Source organism: Psammomys obesus, unplaced genomic scaffold (genome assembly GCF_907164565.1).
Source record: "Psammomys obesus unplaced genomic scaffold, mPsaObe1.curated_primary_1811, whole genome shotgun sequence".
NCBI lineage: Eukaryota > Metazoa > Chordata > Mammalia > Rodentia > Muridae > Psammomys > Psammomys obesus.
In genome coordinates, this window is record NW_026589732.1 from 2,304,023 (window position 1) to 2,327,789 (window position 23,767).

At 43.9% G+C, this 23,767-nt stretch overlaps 1 protein-coding gene across 2 annotated transcripts in view; it reads left to right on the forward strand.

Annotated features, from left to right (window-relative positions):
- Positions 1-6,987: 6,987 nt before the first annotated feature.
- Tdrd7 (tudor domain containing 7) overlaps positions 6,988-23,767 on the forward strand; it is a 73,054-nt gene continuing 56,274 nt past the window's right edge. The window contains exon 1 of one of the 2 annotated variants that reach the window (XM_055605309.1): positions 6,988-7,169. In XM_055605309.1, coding sequence (XP_055461284.1) covers positions 7,077-7,169 — 93 coding nt within the window. In that variant the 5' untranslated portion in view covers positions 6,988-7,076. Of the gene's footprint in view, positions 7,170-13,904; positions 14,019-23,767 lie in introns of those variants that run through there. The other variant, XM_055605310.1, reaches the window with a different exon arrangement.

Below are 23,767 nucleotides of genomic sequence, written 5' to 3' on the forward strand. Positions count from 1 at the left end.
CAGCAGAGCAGCAGTGACTGCACAGTGACCAGCAGACTGAACTGTGGCTCCCCAATCACCAGACACTGGGTCTCTCAGTGAAGAGAGAATCCCACAGTGAAGGAAACAATCAGGTCCAATCTCAGGTCTCCCAGCTAATCCCCAGAAAAGTTCCTGGGTTCCAGCGTCTAACACAGGCATGCTGTGCTCACCAACCAGTGAATACTTCTGGGTACTGGGGCATGCATCTACAACCTCAGGGCCCCTGATGACTGGGAGCCACAGTAACAGCCCCAGACCCTTTTCCAAAGCTCAACCTGTCTCCCTAGGGAGACTGACCAAATCTCTGGGCTTGATGATTTTACTTTTTTTTAAATTTTTTATTAATTACACTTTATTCACTTTGTATCCCCCCTGTACCTCCCTCCCTTCTCCCCTCCCAATCCCTCCCTTTTTTCCTCTTCTCCACGCATGTCCCCTCTCCAAGTCCACTGATAGGGGAGGTCTTTTTTTCCTTCCTTCTGATCCTAGTCTACTAGGTCTCATCAGGACTGGGTGCATTGTCTTCCTCTGTGGCCTGGTAAGGCTGCTTCCCCCTCAGGGGGAGGTGATTAAAGAGCAGGCCAATCAGTTCATGTCAGAGACAGTCCCTGTTCCCATTACTATGGAGGTCACTTGGACACTGAACTGCCATGGGCTACATCTGTGCAGGGGTTCTAGGTTATCTCCATGCATGGTACTTGGTTGGAGTATCAGTCTCAGGAAAGACCCCTGTACCCAGATTCTTTGGTTCTGTTGCTCTCCTTGTGGAGCTCCTGTCCTCTCCAGATCTTACTGTTTCCCACTTCTTACAGATGGCTGTGCCCAGCAAACACAGTGTCTCGGCAGCTACAGCTCATTTAGCTCAGAGCAAGAAAGGGAGTGGTGGGCAGCTGTCTCTGAGACTTCCCCTAGTGAGAGGAGAGCCCCTGGGCTCCTGAGGAGGCCAGTTAGTCCACAGAATTATACACCTGAGGAGAGCCAAGGGGTCAGAGACCATACCCATCAATCTGAGGAAGGCTCCTGCAGGAATATCCAGCTTCCTGCCCAGGGCTCTTCCTGCACTGCCACCCACCCCCCTTCCCCAGGACTCCATCAAGCACCAGAAACTAACAGCCAACGCCAGAGATAAGCAGAAGGCTAAAGGCCACCATAAAAACACAATTAACAAAAGCCAAAGCAATATGGCATCTCCAGAACACAGTTATCCAAAGGCAAGCAGTTTCAGATACCCTAACACAAGAAAATGACCTTAAATTTATGGTTATAAAGATGATAACAAAGGAAGAGATAAGAAAGGACACTTCATACTCATCAAAGGAAAATTTCACCAAGATGATGTCACAATTCTGAACATCTATACCTTAAATACAAGGGCACCCACATTTGTAAAAGAAACATTAATAAAGCTTAAACCACACATCAATCAGCACACGTTAATAGTGGGAGAGGTCAACACGCCACAGAAGCTAAACTGAGAAATGGCGACACTAAGAGATATCATGAACCAAATGGATCTAACAGACATCTACAGAACTTTTCACCCAAACACAAAAGAATATACCTTCCTCTCAGCACCTCATGGAACCTTCTCCAAAATTGTTCATATAGTGGGTCACAAAGCAAGCCTCAATAAATAGAAGATTGAAATAATCCCTTGTATCTTATCAGACCACCATGGACTAAAGCTGGACCTCAACAACAACAGAAATAACAAAAAGCCTATACACACATGGAAACTGAACAACTCCCTACTCAATGCAATGACAACTGGGTCAGGAAAGAAATGAAGAAAGAAATGAAGGACTTCCAAAAATTCAATGAAAATGAAGGCACAACATACATAAACGTATGGAACACAATGAAAGCATTGCTAAGAGTAAAGTTCATAGCACTAAGTGTCTTCATAAAGAGATTAGAGACATGGCATACAAACAACTCAGTGGCACACCTGAAAGTTCTAGGGGGGGAAAAAGCAGGAAAAAAAAAAAAAGCAGACACACCCAAGAGGAATTAAAGGCTGGAAAAAAATCAAACTCAGGGCTGAAATCAATAAATTAGAAACAAAGAGAACAATTCAAAGAATAAATGAAACCAAGAGCTGGTTCTTTGAGAAAATCAACAAGATCAGAAATGAAAAGGAAGACATTACAACAGACACTGAGGAAATCCAAACAATAATTAGGTCTTATTTCAAAAGCCTATACACCACAAAATTTGAAAATCTAAATGAAATGGACATTTTTTTGATAGATTCCACTTACCAAAGTTGAATCAAGATCAGGTAAACAAATTAAATAGTCCCATATTCCTTAAGGAAATAGAAGCAGTCATCAAAAGCCTCCAAACCAAAGAAAGCCCAGGGCCAGATGGTTTCAGTGCAGAATTCTTTCTACCACACCTTCAAAGAAGAGATAATATCAATATTCATTAAACTATTCCATAAAATAGAAACCAAGAAACATTACCAAACTCATTCTGTGAGGCCACAGTCACCTTGATACCTAAACCATACAAAGACTCAACAAAGAAAGAGAATTTCAGATCAATCTCTCTTATGAACATTGACACAAAAATACTCAATAAAATATTCACAAACTGAATCAAAGAACACATCAAAGATATCATACACCATGACCAAGTAGGCTTTTCCCCAGGCATGTAAGTGTGGTTCAATATACAGAAATCCATCAATGTAATCCATCATATAAATAAACTGAAAGAAAAAAAAAAACCTACATGATCATCTCCTTAGACACCGAAAAAGCTTTTGACAAAATCTAACTCTTGTTCATGTTTAAAGTCTTGGAGAGATAATGGATACAAAGCACATACCTAAACACAGTAAAGACAATATACAGCAAGCCTATAGCCAATGTCAAACTAAACGGAGAGAAACTTCAATCAATTCCACTGAAAGCAGGGACTAGACAAGGCTACCCACTCACTCCATATCTTTTCAACATAGTACCGGAAGTCCTAACCAGAGCAATTAGACAATTAAAGGACATCAAAGCGATACAAATAAGAAAGGAAAAAGTCAAAATACCCCTATTTGCAGATAATATGATAGTATACATAAATGACCCCCAAAATTCTACCAGGAAACTCCTACAGCTTATAAATACCTTCAGCAAAGTGACTGAATATAAAATTAACTCAAAAAATCAGTAGCCTTCCTGTCTACAAAAGACTAACAGACTGAGAAAGAAATTAGGGAAACAACACCATTCACAATAGCCACAAATTACATAAAGTATCTTGGTATAATCCTAACCAAGCAAGTGAAAGACTTGTATGAAAAAAACCTTCAAGTCTCTGAAGAAAGAAATTGAAGAAGATATCAGAAGATTGGAAAATCTCCCATGCTTGTTGATCAGTATTACCAACATAGTAAAAATGGCCATCCTACCAAAAGCAATCTAAAGATTCAAAGCAATTCACATCAAAATACCAACACAATTTTTTACAGACCTTGAAAGAAGAATTCTCAACTTCATATGGACAAACAACAACAACAACAAAAACCCAGAATAGCTAAAACAATCCTCTACAATAAAAGATCTTCAGGAAGTATCTCCATTCCTGATCTCAAGCTGTACTATGGAGCAACAGTAATAAAAACTGCACTGTATTGGCATAGAAACAGACTGGTGGATCAAAGAAACTAAAGACCCATAAATAAACCCATACACCCACAGACACTTGATTTTTTACAAAGGAGCCAAAACCATACAGTAGAAAAAAAATATAGCATCTTCAACAAATGGTACTGGTCTAACTGGATGTCTACAGGTAGAAAAATGCAAATAGATCCATATTTATCACAATGCACTAAACTACAGTCCAAGTGGATCAAAGACCTCAACATAAAAACAGACACACTAAACCTTTAGAAGAAAAAGTGGGGAAGAGCCTTGAACCCATTGGCACAGGAATCAACTTTCTGAACAGAACAATAGCTCAGGCTCTAAGATCAACAACTAATAAATGGGACCTCCTGAAACTGAAAAGCTTCTGTAAAGCAAAGAACACTGTCAGCAGAACAAAACAACAGCCTACAGACTGGGAAAAGATGTTCACCAACCCTCCACTCTACAAAGGGCTAATATCCAAAATACATAAAGAACTCAAGAAATTAAACTCCATTAAGCCAAATAATCCAATTAAAATATGGGGTATAGAACTAAGCAGAGAATTCTCAACAGAGGAATATCAAATGGCAGAGAAACATGTAAAGAAATGCTCAATGTCCTTAGTCATCAGGGAAATGCAAATCAAAATTACTCTGAAATTCCATCTCAGAATGGGTAAGATCAAAACTCAAGTGACAATACATGCTGGAGAGGATGTGGAGAAAGGGAAACACTCCTCTGTTGCTGATGGGAGTGCAAACTTACACAACCACTTTGGAAATCAATCTGGTGCTTTCTCAGACAATTCGGAATAGGGCTACCTCAAGACCCAGCTATACCACTCCTGGGCATATACCCCACATATGCTCCAACATACAAGGACACTTGCTCATCTAGGTTCATAGCAGCTTTAGTCGTAATAGCCAGCATCTGGAAACAAACTAAATGTCCCTCAACCAAAGAATGGATACAGAAATTTTGGTACATTTACACAACAGAATACTACTCAGCTCTGAAAAACAAGGAAATCATGAAATTTGCAGGCAAATGGATGGAACTAGAAAAGATCATGAGTGAGGTAACCCAGAATCAGAAAGACACACATGGTGTATGCTGACTTATAAGCGGATATTAGCCATATAATACAGGATAACCATACTACAATCCACAGAGCTAAATAACAAGGAGGACCATAGGGCAGATACTTAATTCTCATTCAGAGGGGCAAATAGAATAAACACCGGAAGCAGTTGAAGAGAGGGAACAGGATGGGAACCCACCACAGATGTCCTCTGAAAGATTTCGTCCAGCAGAGGATTAAAGCAGATTGAGAGACTCACAGCCAAATTTAAGGCAGAGCACAGGGAGTCCTAGGAAAGAGTGGGGAGATAGAAGGACCCAGAGAGGACAGGAGCTCCACAAGAAAACCAACAGAGCCAACATTGGGCCCTGGGGTCCTGCAGAGGCTGATGCACCAACCACAGACTATGCATGGAGAGGACCTAGATCCCCTGCTCAGATGTAGCCAATAGGCAGCTCAGTCTCTATAGGGGTCACCTAGTAAGGGGAGCAAGGGCTGTCTCTGACATGGACTCTGTTGCCTGCTCTTTGATCACTTCCCCCTGGTGAGGGGGTCTTGGCAGGCCACAGATGAAGAGGATGCAGGTAGTCCTAATGAGACTTGATAGCTGGGGTCAGACAGTAAGGGAAGAGGGCTCCCCCTTTCCGAGGAATATGGGAAGAGATAAGGGGGAATGGGGAGGGAGGTGGGGCCAGGAAGTGACAAGGGAGGGGGCTACAATCAGGATGTAAAATCAATAAACTATAAAAAATAAATTTAAATTTTAAAACAGTAACAGTAAAATGTGTGTGTGTGTGTGTGTGTTTGTGTTGAGTGAGTGTGTGCGTATATAAATTTTATCTTTGTCATGACAAATTACTGCAACACCCCCTTGTAGAGTATCATTTGCTCATTTGCAGTGTCTACGGTATTTAATAGGTTACATTTTTTAGAATTTTTCCATGGCTATGCCTTTAACTACAATTAATCATTGTGAAGGGGAAATAGTCCCTCTGTTCATAAGCATACACACTATTGCTGAGAGACTGTTATAACCTTAACATTAGGATACAAGAGAGACACAGCCGGACATGGTATTAAAACTGCAGTGCTATTATTTCAGGCAATAGTTGTAGTCAAATGCAGTATGCTGCTACATTCTTATCATGTAGTTATGGAGAAATGCAAAATGTTTTTACTTATTTAGACACTCATGTCAGTGAGAATGCAAACGTTTACAGACCGAGTCCAAGTGTGCTACTTTGAGCACCAGAGGCTGAGCTTTCATATCGTCAGGACTGCTCCTGACATGCGCCAGGTGATGTGCGGCCATTTCACGTAGATCACAAAATTACTGTCACTTTGTTAGTGACAGCGCCCACGTGACATGCCAGAGCCACTACCCACAAGTTTCAGAGTCTCAGAGAAGTTCAGTTTGGCCTTTTCAGACTCAATATGGGGTCAGGATTGAGATAGAATGGCTGAGTACCACGCAGGGCTTTCCTTCGGCCCTAGGGAAAGATCTGCAACAAAGAGCTCCCAGTTCTGTTTTGAACAACCAGCCATTGCTAACAAGGAAATGATGAGCTCTGGGTGCCATGCTCAAGAAAACTGGTTTATCTGAGCTTGCTTGGAGGAAGAAAGCATGACCTTGAGCCCAAAGAAAACATTAGGAAGATTTGGCAGCATGCTCAAGACACTAACCCTCCTCATAGAGAGAGTTATGACCCCTACCTAGCCTCTGAGTCAGGACCACAGGCGGCTTCTGGATAAACGGCACACGCACACACGCACACACTCACACAGGGGGGGGGTTTCCTTGCACAGAGAGGTGCCCTTGCACTGATCAGTGTGTTGGTTACAGGCCAAATCAGCTTTCTGGTTGACCCTGTGGACAGCCAAGGCATCTGGAATAGTCACATTCCTCACCGATGCAGTGGTCACATTCCTCCGCTCTGTCCTCCACCTCATCATCTAGGTTGTTCAGAGGTGGGACAGAGCGCCTGGTAGCTCCCCAGAAAGGAAGCACTTGGGGAAGAAGCAGGAAGGACAGGCAGGAGACTTTCAGAAATCTAAAGAAAACAAAACTGCGGCTACTGAGTGACAGGACCAAGATCAAGGCTCTGCACGAACAACTGTCAGTTCCATGAGACTCTGTGTGCCCCTTTGCCTGAATCAACAGGTCAGAATCCCAACCTTCCGCGTGATGGTGTTAGGAGGTGGGGCCTTTGGGAGATGATGTAGGTCATGAGGGTGGAGTCTTCATGGATGGGACCAGTGTCTTTATAAAAGGAGATCTCAGTGAGGTCTCTGCACACTTGTCACTATGTGAGGAGGGAAGAGGAGTCCTATGGGAGGACAAAATGAGGAGCCAGCAGTCTGCAACCCAGAGGAGGGTCCTCAGCAGAACCGGACCAAGCTGGCACCCGGATCTCGGGCTTTTGGCTTCCAGGACCGTAAGAAATAAATCTCTGTTCTTTGTAAGCCACGTTGTCTGTGGTGCTTTGCTATAGCAGCCCCAGATGACCGAGGTACCAGTCGTAGATTTGATACGAGATGTTTTCTAATAGGTGTATAGCTCTTCACAGATGTTTTGATAGTAGATAAAGGTTTGCTGGTTTTATGCTTTTAATGTACTGTCCTTTGTTTGAGGAGTCTTTTACTTCACTCATTGGGAGTACAGACAGGTGGCATAGCGGCACAGAAAGTGTTGGGCTTGAGCCCTTCGCTCATTTATTCATTGCAAATATTTGCTGTCAGCCTGTGTGTGCCATGCGCTGGACCGTGCGGTCACGTGATCCCGGGCCCACCTTGAGTACACGAAAGGATCTGTAAGGAGCAAGCTCAGGGCTGTTTACAAGTAGGTTCAGAGTCCAAGTTCTGGAGCATGCGCTGTGGGAGGAGGAGTGATCAAGTCAGCACTGAGTAACTGCCTTCTTCCAGCAGGAGTCTCCTTTTGAGTCCTGCTCTGGCCCAAGCCCTGCCCACACCCCAGGTGTTAAAAAATTACTGCAAATTACTTAGCGTTTTGTTTTAAGGAAACTGCTGCAGAGATTACGTGCTCCAGTTTTAAATGAATGAGGAAATGAAGGGAGAATTGGGAAATAAAATAGTGGGCGACAAGAACTCTGGGGAGTCCCTTGAAAGGAATGATTTCTTTAAAAGTCCTCCAGTGGTGTAAGCCCCACTAAGGAATCCTGTGCTGTAGCGCATGATGGAGAATTCCAATAATGACAAGCGTGTGTGTCCTGTGTTGATTGCTGTACACAGGAACATCTTGTTTGTGGGTGGGGTCGGTTGTCGGGGAATTTAAATACAGGGGGATTTAAATCTACAGGGCTCAGGAAATGGTTCCCAACTTCCATTTTGCGATAAATATTTTAAAGCTTTCTCTCCTCATTAACTCCTGACATAACACTCACAGCTCCCCCACCCCCATCCCTGAAAATCACCTAAAAAAAATCATTGTAAAATTATTGGAAAAGTTTATACAGAAAAGAGGTTTGTCATCTACAAAGAGAGCTGGCAAGACATTCACACTTTGGTTGGAACAAGGCTCTGACAGTGAGCACCTAGGTACTGGTCCAGACTAAGTTCCCGGTCTTTGTGACAACTAAAAATACCTTCCGGGGAGTCTGGAATGCCCTGGAGGCGGGAGCTTCTCCCTTGGTGGACCACTGACTAATGGGAACTGACCTGATGGCCCCAAGAGAAGCTACTTCCTGGATTAGCTCTGTTATAGAAAAGGTTCCAGGCTAGAACTGGAGTCAAACTATAACCTTGCCCTTTGACCGTGGATGGGTCAAACAAGCCAGGGACTGTGACGCCACCTGGGTGACACACTTTCTGAATCCTAACTGTTCTTCCATTTCAGCCTGTGAGCTGGCGATGGGTGCACCCCGCCCTCCCATGCCTGTTTCCTGCCGCTGCTTTCCAACCTTTCTTTGCTCTCAGCAACTATTTCAGCATAATTTTTGTACCAGTAGGTTTGTCCATTATTTCAGTTTGGTGACTGTTGTGTTTAAAGTACTGATTACCACACCCTCATCTCACGCCCTGCCAAACAGTTGGGCCTCTCAGCTACTAGATAGTGGCTTAGTAGCTACATTGTTTTACTAACTGTATTGCAGGTCTTGTCGAAGCCTAGGCTGTGTGAATGACCCACAGCTCACAAGGAATGGGGTGAAGATGGTCTCTTGGACAGAACAGACTCTGTTTACCCTATTCTCTACACAATATGGTGTTAAAGCACGGGTTCTCAACCTGTGGCTCATGACCCCTTTGGGGATCAGATGACCCTTTTACAGTGGCCACGTATCAGATATCCTGAATATCACACATTTACATTACAATTCATAACAGTAGGAAAATTATAATTATGAAGCAGCAACAAAAAATAATTTTATGGTTGGGGTCACCACAACTCGAGGAATCGTATTAAAGGGTGGAAGCATTAGGAATGTTGAGAGGCACTGTGTTAAAGCTTTCCTTTCCCCTCTTTCCCACTGTCTGTGGCTCTGCGCCCTCTGAAGCTTCCCTGATCACCCTCCTGGGGATTAGGGCCTTTCAGCTGACTCACCTTAGAGGCCTTTGTGGGAAGCTTAGGGGGTTTTGCTTGCTCAGCAAGCTCTGAGCTCCACCAGGGCCAGGACTTCATCGGGCCTCTGGCAATCCCTCCCTTTTGTTTTGTGTTTTGTTTTCGACCCTCCCCCCCCTCTTTTTTTTACTTACTCAGTTAAAACAAGCATAGCTGTCTAGAAACTTCTCTCCATTTGTTCATGGGGCGGTTGCTGAAGTGGGAGTGATTACGACCTTAATGATTAATCAAATATAGATCTAGCCAGACATTCCTTTTGTTGTGGATCTAATTTCTCTGACCTTGTGAAAGGAACTAGTACTGGAGGCGCTGGGTACCACCTGGATGCAGAAACACTTCAGCATGCAGCAGGAATGCTGCTAAAGTTCCTTGCAGCCAAGCAACAAGGGGAATGAAGACTCCCAGTTAAGCTGTGCACAAGGCTCAGCTGCTTTTCCATGAGAATGCCATCTGAGAAAACAAAGCACCATCTAGAAGCTTAGTTAAGAAAACAGTTGTTTTGGGGTGGGGGCCGTGAGTGAGGTTTCCAGAGAGGTACTACCCATGACACCAAATAATGTCACAGGCAAATCCCTGCAGTTCACTGATGGTATGAGCGGCGTTAGAAATCAGAGTCCATTGGAGTCTGGTAGGTTTTATGGTTCGTTCGTTTGTTTTGTTTTGTTTTGTTTTTGTTTTTTGTTCTTTTTTGAGAGAATATAAAGAAGCAACAGACACATTTGGATAGAAGATGAGATGGTAGCACTTGAGCTCTTTCCAAATGCTACTTGAGTGGCTGTGAGGTGGAAAAAGAAGAGTGTGTGGTTCTTGAGCTATACTATAAAGATCTGTCAGAAGGGAAAACACTATAGATACGTGCTTGAAAAAAGGCCTCATTGCCCTTGCTGAACTATTATAATGGGGGTGGGGTAGAACACTCCCCCAAGAGCCCTGGATCCTCCTGCCTTGGATAGGTGTCCTGGTACCTCCCCTATGGCTCTATCCAAACAAGTAAGCTGCCCCCAAGAACAAAAGTGCATTGAAGGGCTTTTGGTCAAGGGATTTTTCACTTATCTGTTTGTTTATTTACTTATTTTATCTACTTTTAAAGACAGAGCCTCTCTAGCCCTGGATGTCCTGGAACTCACTATGTAGACTAAGCTGGCCTGTGAACTTACAGAGACCCACCTGCCTCTGCCTCCTAAATTCTGGGTTTAAAGGTGTGCAGCACCACGCCTAGCCTGGCGGAGGTTTAATACTTCCATCTCTTTTAGCCCTGGATAAGGTGGCAATGGGGTTATTTTCCTTCCACTTAGGCCTTGCTGTGCTCTTCCTTTCCATGATGAACTCACTCTGGTGAAGTCTCTGAAAGCACAGATGATCTGCCAGGAGGCCGCTCCACCTTCAAAAGCTGCTTGAGCAGGACTCTGAGGTTTTCTCTGCAGCCTTGGAAGTGAAAAATGTGTGTGTTCTCCTGAATAGCACACCCATCCATCTGCCCCCTGCCTCTGTTCATGGTGACCCAAGATTGGCTTTTTCCTGGGGGAGAATACCTTTAAACTTCATTCTAGCTGTTTTGAACTCTACTCTTTGGCTCCAAGGTTTCCCACAAAGCAATTTTTAATATGTACTCACAGTGGGACTTGACTCTGTAAAACCCTGTCTTTATGTTGCTTTCACATGCTCTGACTTACTGTTCCACAAAAGGATAAGAACCCTGAGTGTAAAGAGTAGCCAGTCTGAGCTGGGCATGGTAGCACATGCCTGTAATTCCAGCACTTAGGAGTCTGAGGCAAGAAGATGGAGAGTTCTAGGCCAGCCTTTGACTCATGATAAGCTCCTGCCTCAAAAAAAAAAAAAAAAAAGTTTTAATTCTCTTGAATTCCAGCTTTAAAACAAGCAATAAGACAAGACCTATGACTTCCTTGCTAAAATTCAACTTCTGGAGAATCTGCCTGATGCATCTCAGTTCAATCTACCTAGAGCACAGAAACCTTCTCTAAGAACATATATAAAGGCCAGTGTACACATGAAAGGATTCTCTATGCCATTAGTCATGGAGAAGGGCTACAGCCCTCAGTGCCATCGTCTCAGTGTCCTATTCATCCAGTGTAATACTCCAGTTAGAAAGATTGATGATGCTGAATGTTGGGAATGAGTGGAGCTTGTGCTGTGCAGGGGGCAGAGTGGTGGATAAAGGGGAGTCCAAAATGATGTGGTCACTTAAGGTTGTACTTTGACATTTATATATAATTATATGTTAAATATGATAAAGTATACATATATTCATATATGTAAATATATATATAATTAACTATACATTTATCCTACATCCTGACATTAATTTACTCCCAGGTATATATGTGAGAAAACCATTTGACTTCACAGCAGTCATTCAAAAATGCTTGATCCAGAAGAGCCCCAGACTAGAAACAACAAAAATGCACATTGAATACACCAAGTAAAGTAGTTGTGACATAGCCATACAGTGACAATACACACAGCCATCAAAAGGAATTGACTGTTGATAAATACGGGAGGAATGATTTGCAGAAGCATTACACTAAAATCCAGGCACAAAAGACATCGTACAGTCTCATGCATACGGTACTCTAGAGAAAGCAAAACTGTAGTGACACAGAAATCTCCTCCGAGGCTTCCAGGAGTGAGGTAGGGGGAGGGAACAGGAGGTAGGTTCTGGAATTTCTGGGACTAAAACTAGCTGTGCATCTTGATTGTGACGGCGGCGACACAGTTGAATACATCTGTTAAAACTCATCAAACTGCACACTTGAAAATATTTGCTTGTGACAACTATTCATAAATGAAGCTAGTTACAGAAAACTTTTCTTTGTACACAGAATACTACAAACAGGGGCCGCCCGCACAACATAAAGAATTTCAGAGTTAGGGTCCATGAGCAGCATTTTATGATTTATTTTGAATATTGAACTCAGTGTTGCCTAACTCCCTATCCCCACAGCTATCCTCTCAGTTCATAGGTGCTGCTTTTAACCCCACCCCCATCTCAATGTGGAGCCGGGGCATATCATGAATATTGCAGAGTCCAAATGAGAGCTGGCTATTTTCTAGGTCTGTGAAAGCCATTGCCATGTTTGGAGTAGATCAGGAGACAGGGCAGGGACACAGACTGAAATAGAACAAAGGCGATGTAGAGAATTTGGTTTCAGAGACAGACACTTCGGGAGATTGAAGCAGGGACCAGATGTGAGGTTATGAAAGAGACAGTGTTCAAAGGAACACCCCTGGTCAAAGCCTTAGGACAGAACCTTCTGAGCACAGGACTTCCGGCTTTTCACCCTCTCTTTCCAGTCTAGTCACTGCCTACTGCAGCTTTCAGCAAACGAACGGAAAGCTTAAGGCTTATAGGCTCTCCATTCGCTTTTGCCGTTTGATAGCAGGTATTGAGTCCATAACAGTTCACTGTCCACTTGCTCACTGAAGGATGTGTATGCTTTCTCTGTTTTTAGGTATTGCAAGCAAAGCTGATTTAAGCATCCTTGCACAGGTCTGTGACAGATCACCCCTTTCTTTTCTCCTGGGTCAACCCCTGGGAGTGGATTTGCCATTCACACAATGGAAATTCAGTGAGCAAAGGATATAAACTACTAGTATATGCAACAACCCAGAAGACTTTCAATAGAATTCTGCCGAGTGAAGAAAGCCAGACCCTTGCCCCTTAAAAACAGTACATACGGAATAATTACATTTATATAAAACCGCCAGAAAAAGCAAGCAGATCTATAGTAAAAGTAAAACAACAGTTACAGGACTAAGGGATGGAACGTGAGGTAAACGTTTTAGAAAGAGGAAGAACTTTTGAGGGTGTGGCTATGCTCATGTTAATTTCTGTGGTTTCTCTGATGTATGCATAACAAACACATCAAATTGTACATTTGAATAGTGCAGCTGATAGTATGGCAAGTATATCCCCAAACTGTAAACAATGCTGGTTGAGTAAGCAGCAGGCTCTCATCAAAAGCATACAGAATGATGCCGAGTGTTCCTAGTGGGTTAAAGCAAAACCGGGCGCTAAATGTTAGTGGAATTACCGTGAAGGAGTGAATAAAAAGCGGATATTTTAACACTTTTAGAATGAATGAACGAATCTGACAAGTATTTATTTCATGCTTATTATATACTGAGATGGTCTAGGACCCCTGCCCGCAGACAGCTTTAGTTTTAGGGCTGTGGATGAACGCGGTGCAGCTGAACAGGTGCGAAGGGGATGTGGCAAAGCAGAGAAGAGGGACAGACAGGAGGCTGGAGTTTTAGCGTGGTCACCCTTCCCCAAAGAGTGACAAGAAGACAGCTGAAGATGAACTGTCTAGGCCAATGAAAATAAACTATTGAGATGCAGAAGGGAATGAACTTTACTGAAGGAAAGTGAAGCCCACAGCCCAAGCGGCGGGCCGGCGTGCGCACGCGCAGAAACCGCTAGGCGGCGTCGGTTTCCCCTCTCACACGCGGACCCCGGCATGGCCAGAGCGCCTACGCCTGCGCAGAGCTGAACCCGGAGGCCAAGGGGCGGGGCATGGTGCGACGGGGCGTGGCCTAGAGGGCGTGGCTTTAGGTGATTCCCAAGCGGTGGCTTAGCCGTGCTGGGGAAACCGAAAGTGGGCGGCGGCCGCGTCGGGGACCCTGGCGCAGGCGGCTGAGGGAGCCGGGCCCAGAGTCGCGGGCGTGGGCCGCGGGCCCCCAGGACGAGGTGAGCTCAGGTCGGGGTGCGACAGGTGCGGGCGACGCGGGGCAGGCTGCGGGGCGGCAGGGCTCGGGCGGGACAGCGGCTGGGCGCGGCGCCTCAGGCCCGGGCCTGGTCCCCGCCGCGGCGGGGTTCCAGAGCGTCGTGCGTGACGCCCCGGGACGTGGGCCGGGCGTCCACCACGGGCGGCCGCGGTGCAGCGGGAGATGCAGAAGGGGGCGTGGGCGGCGCGCAGATCGGGGCAGGAAGTGGCTCCCGGGCAGGAGCAACCGGCCGCGGCCGCCCGTGCGGGACAGCGGTACCCGAGCTCTGCGCAGTTGTGCCAGCCCGCGGGCCACACTGCGGCGGCCTCCGCCCTCGAGACCGGCCGGTGCAGGCCTCGCACATCAGGCAGGACCTACACGTAGCCGTTCCTGTCAACCGTGAGCGCTGGAGAGGAAACAAGCATCCACGAAGAAGTTGTCTTGGAAGTCGGAGCTGACAGCGTTTCTGCTCCTATCCGCTTGAGGGGTACATTTCTATTACTATCCAGGGCTACCACTCCCCAGTCATTTTGGGGAGCTGTGAAGGGAGGTGTGTGTAGATGTTAGGAAAGACCCAGCCCCACAGGATTCTGATACTACCACCGCAAACCAACCAAGAAAACCGCTGTTCGTGTTGGTACCCATCTCCGCTCTGCAGGTGGACGTTTGCAGAGAACTGTTCTTGGGACTGGAAACCGCTTTAGTGGCAGAAATGAAATTTAGAACTAAATCCCTGTTCCTTCCCGGGGCCCCTACTGTGGATGATGAAAGTGTGGCCTTTGCAACTGTGTATTGGAATCTGGGCCTCAAAGCTTAAATGTGAGGTCGGCAATTAATTGCACCTTTTCTCTGAGCTTTCTTTTTCATGTGCCAAATTGGAATAGTTAACTTCGATGTGTTTTCAAGACGAGATAAATCCTTTGGCTCAAAAATTATAATCATCCATATTGGCTAACTTTTCCTTTCACCAAACTGCCCATATTTTACAGTTTTTTTTTTCGAGGACAGGGACACACCGATCTTTATATAGGGTAAATTGGCACACGACACAGGTTTTTGTAGTTGCACCCAGCTGACAGAGTTGAGCTTCAGTTATGTGCAAAGTTCTGTTCTGGTTGTGGAGTCCACCGCACCTCAGCCCTTCTCATTCGTAGATGCCCTCTTGCCAAGACAGTGAGGCAGCACTTGGTAGTGCCCTCAGATTTTAGTCCCAGTGGATTGGAAGTGAAATGTAATCCCTGCTAATACTCTTTTAAATACACCACGTGGACATGGCTGTGTGAGCTATTGTGTTTTGCATCAGGAGTTTGACACTCCTAGAAGAATCTTTTAAGTTTTCTTTCTAATAGGATTGGATGTTTAATAGAAATGTAAAGAAAATACACTTTACCGTTCAATTCTAAGTGCCTATTTTGTGTTGGATGAAGTACAAATAGCAAGAACTGAGCTTTGGTGTAGGAAAAAAAAATGTCTGGATGCCTTCATGGATCAGGAGTTTCTTGCTGCTCTGAGTGAATTTGCCTTTCATATTTACATAAATTGGCTTTTCTTTCTTTGTGACCAACTTGCTTTTTCTTCTCTTCTTCCCATCTCTGTGCTTCATTGTTTTCATAAGTCCCCCATGAGCCCAAAGTTGTGTTTTCAAACAAACAAAAAGTAGTTAATGTTGTCATTTTCAGTACTAGCCGTAGCTTCTGCTCAGCCAACGTAACCCATTGTGATATCCAAGCAGACATAATATTTTAGCCTGTGCAGCTTTGTCATGAGCAAGCAAACCTGTAATTTTCATCAGAACTTTGGAGCCTGTTGCCTCTTCAAAGGAGTCAGAGGAAAGCAGAGGACCAGTGGCTCTTATCCACACCCATTCTTCCACATGAAGAAAGAGACAGAAACGAATTGCTCAGAAAGACTCCAGTACTTAGTTAGAACTAGGGTTAAGACCCAGACTCCTAACCAAATTACTTAATCATCTCAGGGGTTTTGCTCTAGTATATAGATTCTTAGACACTCCTTACTTGAATATCTATGTAGGGCCAAGAGAAATAATTTGAATAACAATAATAAAAAGGAAAACTGCTTCCTAAAAACCTCTAATGAAGATGTTGTGGACATTTTGATTTATGATTTGTAAACATGTTTTTGTTACAATCTCCAGTGGGGGATTTTAGTTTTCCACACCTGTTAATTATCTTGTATGGAGCTGGAGCGTGGTCTTTGCCAACTGGAATTAGTTGAATTCTGAAGAGTTTGAGGGGCATAAGTATGATAGCCCAGAGGAGGAAGGCATGGTGGTGGCTTAGAGGAGACAGAGGAGGACTGTTGGCTGGCTTGCTGGTTACCTGGACATCTGGATTTCCTGACAATGGATATTGGTATTGCCCTCCCCACCAAAGAATCTTAACGACCCTACCCAGCAGGAAGAAATAAAGAGGGCTATGTCCTTTTTTCCTTACAGCCTTCTTTTCCCCCTACCTGGGGTTGGGAAGTTGGAAGGGAGGTATAAGCTTTAAGAACTCCCAAATAAAAGGTAGGTTTGAAAAACTAGCACCTACAGCAAGATGATTACTCTTTCCTTGAAAAACTGGTTGTAGGTAGACTTATTTCCAATCAAGTAGACTGTGATTGGAAAGAAAATGCAGCACCTTAACCTTCTGCACACTGGGTGTGGTGGTGCATACCTGTAATCTAAGAACTCTGGAGGCTGACGGAATGCTACATAGGGAGACTTTGTCTTTAAAATTAAAGACAAAAACAAAAGAACCATACACACCTTGCAATATGAGAAATTGCTGGGTATGGATCTTAGATAAATTCCTCCCCTCTCTGAGGCTGTTTACTGTTTTATAAGATGAAAGACTTGAGCTAGTCTAAATGATATCTAAAATCTTTCAGCATACATTCTGGGGCTTTTAGGTGCCCACTTGTAAAAATCATGTCTTAAGGAGGGAGCAGCAATTACCCAAAGTATACACTCTAGCTCAGTGGTTCTTAATTTTCCTAATGCTGCAACCCTTTATTACATTTCCTTATGCTGTGGTGACTCCCGACCTTAAAATTATTTTCATTGTTGCTTCATAACTGTAATTTTGTTGCTGATGTGAATCACAAATATTGGGTATGCAGGAGATCTGAGAACCGATGCTCTAGGGAGATGTGCAGGTGCTTCCACACTGAGCAAATAGCTGAGGAGATAAGAGTGTATCCTAATAATTCTTGTGAGTTTATTTGGGGAATTAGAATTCATGATGAGAAAAAATGTTACGGGAAAGACAAGATATGATAGTTAGAAATAATTGATAAGGAGAAACTTAACAGAAATCTACAGATGAGAACCAGACTAGTGCCACTGTGGTTATTTGGTGGACCCCATAACTATGGGACACCCGAGGCGCACAGATGTTTGTGGTGGACAGCATTGGAAAACATGATTCAGATGTATCAAAGCTCAGGCCATGTGTGTGGTGGTGAACATCTGAATCCCAGCACTTGAAAAGGCAAAAGCAGGAGGAGCTGAAGTTTGAGGCCAGCATGAACATCACTGTGAAACCCAGTCTCAAGCAAACAACAAAAACCTCTACAGAGTCTTCAAAATAAGACTTTTTTTTTTTTTCATTTTCAGGTATAGTAAAGAAAAGGGGAAATTTTACACAAAATAGTTTTGAAATACAGTAAAGATTATTTTAAGTCATGTAAATTATTTAAATTTATGGTTGGCACTATAGCTTGGTGATAGTACCTAGCATGCAGAAGGCCCTGGACTCCGTCTCCAGCCCCACCCCTAGCCACACTTCACTCCCACCACCTCAGCACCCCCCATACAAACAAACAAATTAAAATTTGATTTCCTTTGCCTCTGTGAATCATTAGTACCTTGGGGCTGTTGTAGTGAAGTGTGTAGCAGAGAGGAAAGGGAAAGGATGATGGGATCTGAGTAGCAGTCAGGTTCACCACTCAGTTTTTGCAACAAGTAACATTTTCTTGGATTTGGGTGTATCTCTGTCCATCATGTTGTAGTAAGTCCCTTTTTCTAGTTCTGAAGGTTTGTCACTAAGCACACATCCAGATTGATAGTGTACATCCAGATTGATAGTGTTCTCGGAAAGAAAGGTTTAGATTCTGGCCATGAAATGAAAGCTAGAAGACGTTACAGTGGACCTCTCCTTATTTTTCAAAGTTATATTTTTAAAGACATTTAATTTACATGTATGAGTGTTTCATTTGCATGTATATATGTATACCAGATCTGTGTCTGGTGGCTATGGAAGTCAAAAGACGGTCCCCTGAAACTGGAGTTATAGGCAGGTGTGAGTTGCTCTGTGAGTGCTGAGAACAGAACCCAGGCCCTCTGCAAGAGCAGGAAGTACTCTTAACCAGTGAGGCATCTCTCAGCCTCCTGCTTCTTCATTTTTCATGTGTGTAAATAAATCCATAGTGTTCGTTTGTTTTTGTGCACAACTGTGCGCATGGGTGTGGAGGCAAGAGGTCAGTACCAGGCATCTTCTTCTATCGTTCCCTATCTCATTTTTTGAGTCTTTCAGTGGACGTAGAGCATCCTGAGTTGGCTAGACTGACTGCTCATTGAGTCCCAGGTAGCCTTCTGTCTCCACCCTCCACCTTCACTGGGAATTACAGAGACAGGCACCCCGTCTAGCTTTTTACATGGTGCTGGAGTTCTGAACTCAGGTTCTCAGGCTTGTGAGGCAAGCTCTTTACCAGCTAAGCCATCTCCCAAGCTCCAGATTAATTTTTAAGCTTAATAGTTTGAAGGAAATGGTGTTAAGGTGCCTTTGTTGTGTAGCAAAACTTTTATACCCACATCTACTCACCCCAGATAGGGAGCCCATAGCAGGCCAAAGTACAAATGCCAACAAGATCTGACTTGGTGAATAAGTGAGTTTTATTGGGGTTACTTATAGGAATATGGCTGAGGAATTACTTAACAGGAGCATAAATGACTCAAGACAGCTGCATCACCAAGGCCCACCCCCAAATGGGTGGTCGCTCACAAAACCTGGAACCCTGCAGCACACTGCACAGCCTGCAGACACCTCAAGACACCTTAGAGTCCCTTCTAAGTGACTTGGTTATTCCAAACTTCCTCTAGGCAGCTGGATTTAGCTGAGAGGCTGCCTTTCAGCTTTGCTTGTCTTAGTGAATCTCGTCAGATTCAGGGATTTCCTGAAGCTATTTTGTATTGTTTACCTTCTTGCTTTAGGAGCTCCCCTGCAGGATAAAATGTTTTAGTCTTAGAGAAGCTGTTACACAACAGCCTGCTACCATTCTGTGCTGTTCCTAGGTCATCTTTCTGAGGTTGGTTCCTAGGGCAGCTGGGTGTGGGGAAATAGCATCTTACTCCAAGACTGGCCTTCAAAACAGTTAGTGACCTTTTGCCTACTTGTTAGGAAAGAAATCGTGGAAATTCAGTGGCTTGCTCACCAAACTTTGCCAGTTGATATATGTGTTTATGAGGCAAGTAAGTGAAACAAGACAACTCCTGATATTTTGAATTAAATACAAAACTAGAAATTTCTCTAACTTGTTTTCTATTTTCTGCCAGTATATTTATCCACGGCCATTTCCCATACACAGCCTGCTTCTGTGAACATTTCTTGAGTAGCTGCTGAATGCACATATTGTGCTAAAGTACATTTTATGCTTCTCCTCTGCCTGAGTAAGGAAAAGAAGAGAGAGAGGAAGTCAAATGAAGTGTGCTTTGTCACAGTGTTTCTCCCTCATTGACAGGCCATTGCCAGCTGGCTTAGTGACTGATAACTCCCAATACCCTGCTGGGCAGCCCTCAGGAGTGTGTGGACTTCTGAGGATTTGCAGTCTGAAATGGAAGGCCTGCTCCATTTTTCTCTGCCTAGCCTCACTCATGGTTATCTGGTCTTGTAGGATACTTAAGACTCACAAGGTAAGCCTTAAATTTCACTTAAACTCAGTGAAACTCAGAGTTCATCTACTACATTTTTATAGACTAGAAATAAGGGAAGGGGTTGGAGCAGGATACCTAAAACTTTGCCTTTGGCTCTTAAAAGCTTACATTTCCATGATAAGCTCACTGTTGTGCCTGTAATGAATAATAACCAAGATTTTAAAAACAAACAAATAAACAAACCGCTTGATTTTTTTTTTTTTCCAGAGGAAGGTATTCCTGTGTACCGGAAGGGTATAATTACCCTCTGTAAAAACTAAGTAGACAAACAAAAAATGTCATAATAATTAAAGCTTTCATAAATTGTAGCACTCTAAAGCATTATATACTGGAAAATACTATTTAAACTGTGCCTCTGTTTTTGATCAATACCTTAAGCAGTATAGCTAAGGGGATTTGCAACAGAGACTAGAAAAATGGTTATGCATGAGAACAAGATACACACCTCAGAAGCCTTTCTGCCTCCCTTTGCAGCCTCAGGCATTTAAAGAGCTAGTGTTCTATGCAAGACTGTATGTTAGGAAAAAAGCTGGGGTCATGGTGGAGGTTGGTAGCCTTAATTTACAGACTGCAGCCATCTGCATAGGCATGGCTCCCACTTTTCTCAAAAATGAGCTCCTTTTTGTAGCTTAAAACAGCTGTGTGTAGTTATTGTACTTCTGGTAGTTAGTTGATTAAATAGATAACCACCAAAAGCTTTGGAAGAGTGGCACTCTGCACTGTTCAACAAGGGAAACATGTCTAAGTTTGCAACATTTAGGCACTGAAGCAGCACTTACCCTAGGCTATGTCGACGCCTGACAGTAAAGCCATGGCAATGGCCCTGACATTACCTGCTCTCATTGTGAACTTAGTGTAATGCTCAGAAATAATCTAACAGATGCTTTCTGTCTAGTGACAGAATAGTTGTTTTTAGTATATAGCAATCAGTGTAACTTGAGGACAGTTTTAATAACAGATTGGCCTCATATTATTTATGTAATAGCTCCCATGCATTGTGTTGTAATTTAGTGAGTAGAAGGAAGAAGGGAGTGGTTAGTTAGATGGAGGTTTCTCATTCATTTAACATAATGTTTATTGAGCTCTTGTGGACTAGATACTAGAGCATCTGCAGGGAACAGACAGAAATCCTGCAGTGAAGCAGACAACAGCACAGTGACTCTTGGGTGATACACGCTAAGGTGACAGTGAGGCAGAGGAGTGGATGGAGGTCACCATGCAGCTGGCACAGTAACTCTGACTTTGAGTGGAGTGCTGGCCGGGGAGGGCATTGCTGAGAATACAGCAGGTGAGGTGTGAACCTGATCCTTGGGGTAAAGAGTTTATAGGTGTGGGGCTATCCAGCACAGAGATCCTGAGGTGGGGCTGTGTGAGGCACATTCCAGGAGAGTCAAGGATCCAAGATAAGTGCAGCAGAAAGAGAAAATGGAGGTCAGAGAAGGGGGTAGGCATTGGCAGATTTGGGGTTCTTGTCTGATAAGACAGGGCAGAGTAAAAGGTTTTGAGAAGAACGGCATGATGGGAGTTAGTGTGTAATGTCTGCTCTGTTTGCTATGTGGTGTGAAGAATAGATTCTAGAAGGCAAGTGGAGCAGGGGCCAGCCAAGAGGCAAAGATGTTGCTGGCATGGACCGAAGTGACCTCATGGAGGTATGGGAAGTGGTGGATGTTAGCCGTCCACCTTCATGTGTTGCTTGGTGCTGGGGTGAAGGAAATGAAAACTGCTGGTAGGGAACCTTCCTGTGCTGGGCCTGGGAGAAGGAGCTTCCAGGAAAACCACTGTGCTCGTTGCATGCTGACATTGAATTTGGACACATAAGCAAAAGCAGACACAGGTACAACTTTCTGCCAGCCCCTGCTCCTCCACACCAAATGAAGTCAAAATATATCACCTATTTGTTAGCAGCTTTGCTGTGGAAATAAATACTAAAATATGGATGTTTTTATAATCTGTATGTTAAAGAGAGAATATCAATAGCAGGTGCATGTATAGCGTGAAACTTGCCAGGGCAGCTTAGAAATTTTCACTTAACCTAAACAATTGCCAGGGAACAGAATTCAAGATAGACAAGGTGAGAAAGTGAAAACTGAGGACGTGTGCTCTGATCCACACAGATATGCACTGTTGTTGAAGCCTCATCATGTCTATAGGAATGATGCCCAAGTAATGTAGTAGAAGGGCAGGGCAGTTAGGACAATAACTGTATGATAGCTGCTGGGTCTGGGAAGTCTATGACCTTAGAGAAGGAAGTACAGTGAAATAGGCAGTGGGATTTATAGCAGGAAGCCTTGGACCCAGCTTTCCAGTGACAGTTAACTCCTGAATGGGGTGTATGTTTTTCACCACCTCCCTTACCTTCCTAAAATAAAGGCCCTGCTTGGGACACTACTGTTTGCCACTCTTTCAAAGCATAAAAAGGAAGATAGGGTACCTTTCCTAGACACAGGTGGAAAACTCTTCTAGGGAGGAAGGAGAAGGAGGCTTGTGTTGGATAGCCACAAAACTCATTTCTGATGAGCCTGCAGGATGAAGGAGGCCTGGTCTTTCAAACTATCATTGTGTTTGTGTTAGTGTTTCTAGAAGTCATTGGAATAAACCTGTTAGAACTTTGCCCCATAAGTAAAGCTATTACATATATGAATGTACAGGTGTTACATCATTTCTCTTGGGCAGTTACTTGGAAGTAGGATTGCTGAGTTCTGTGGCATATGTATGCTTCACTCCTCTAAGAAATTGCCAGACTGTTTTCAAAGAACTGTTTTGAACACCCACCCAAAATGCATGTAAGTCTGCATGCAACTCTGCATTCTCATCAGCATTTTGTGTTGTATGTGTAGTGTATGCACCACTGAATGTGTGTGTTAGAGGTACACATGCATGTGTGGGCGTGCTCGATTGTGCGTATGTGTGTTGCGGGCCAGAGCTTGATATTGGATGTTTACTCTAGTGAGCTCTGCCCTCCCCCCCTTTTTTGAGGCAGGGTCTGTCACTGAATCTAGTGTTCTCCTTTTTGGCTACACTGCCTCTTCTGGTGATGGTGTTATGAGTGTGTGTTGTGCTTAGCTTTCATGTGACTGCTAGGAATCTAAACTCGGGCCCTCCTGTTTGTGTAGCAAGCACTTTGCCCACTGAGACATCTCTGCAGCCCATCAGTGGGTGGTGGTGGGGGATGTGCAGAAATGCAGGCACCCGTATGTTGTGCACACAAGCAGGAGTCAGGGGACAGCTTTTAGTGTTGGTGTTCACCTTCCTCCTTGCCTCAGACAAGGTTCCTGTTTTATTTTTTGTTTGTTTGTTTTTACTAAATATGCCAAGCTAGCTGGCTTGGGAACTCTCAGGGATCCTCCTATCTCTTGCCGCCTGTCTGGGTATAGGACTTCTAGCCTTACAGACCTTTTGGGTTGGAGTAAGGTCTTCACATGGTAAGTGTTTTGTTTTGGTTTTGATTCTGTCTGCCATTTTGACTTTATTTTTTATTTTGTTGTCTCTGTGCTGGGAGGGTTTGGAAGAAGAAAAGGAAAAGGGAAAATGATGTAATTATAATCTCAAAAACAAAAATTATTTTTAAAAGTTTATTTTTTAACACGTGCATCTCTACTGAAGTGTGTTTTCAGGTTGTTTGCATATTTCAATTGGACTCTTTTGAGTTTAGAGTGTTTATATAGAGTACTAGTGCCTTGTGTTTTGATTTTGTTCTTTTGGTACAGGGTCTCTTTATGAAGATCTGGATATCCTGGAAGTCACTATGTAAACCAGGCTACCTCTGAACTCATAGAGATCCTCTTGCTTCTACCTCC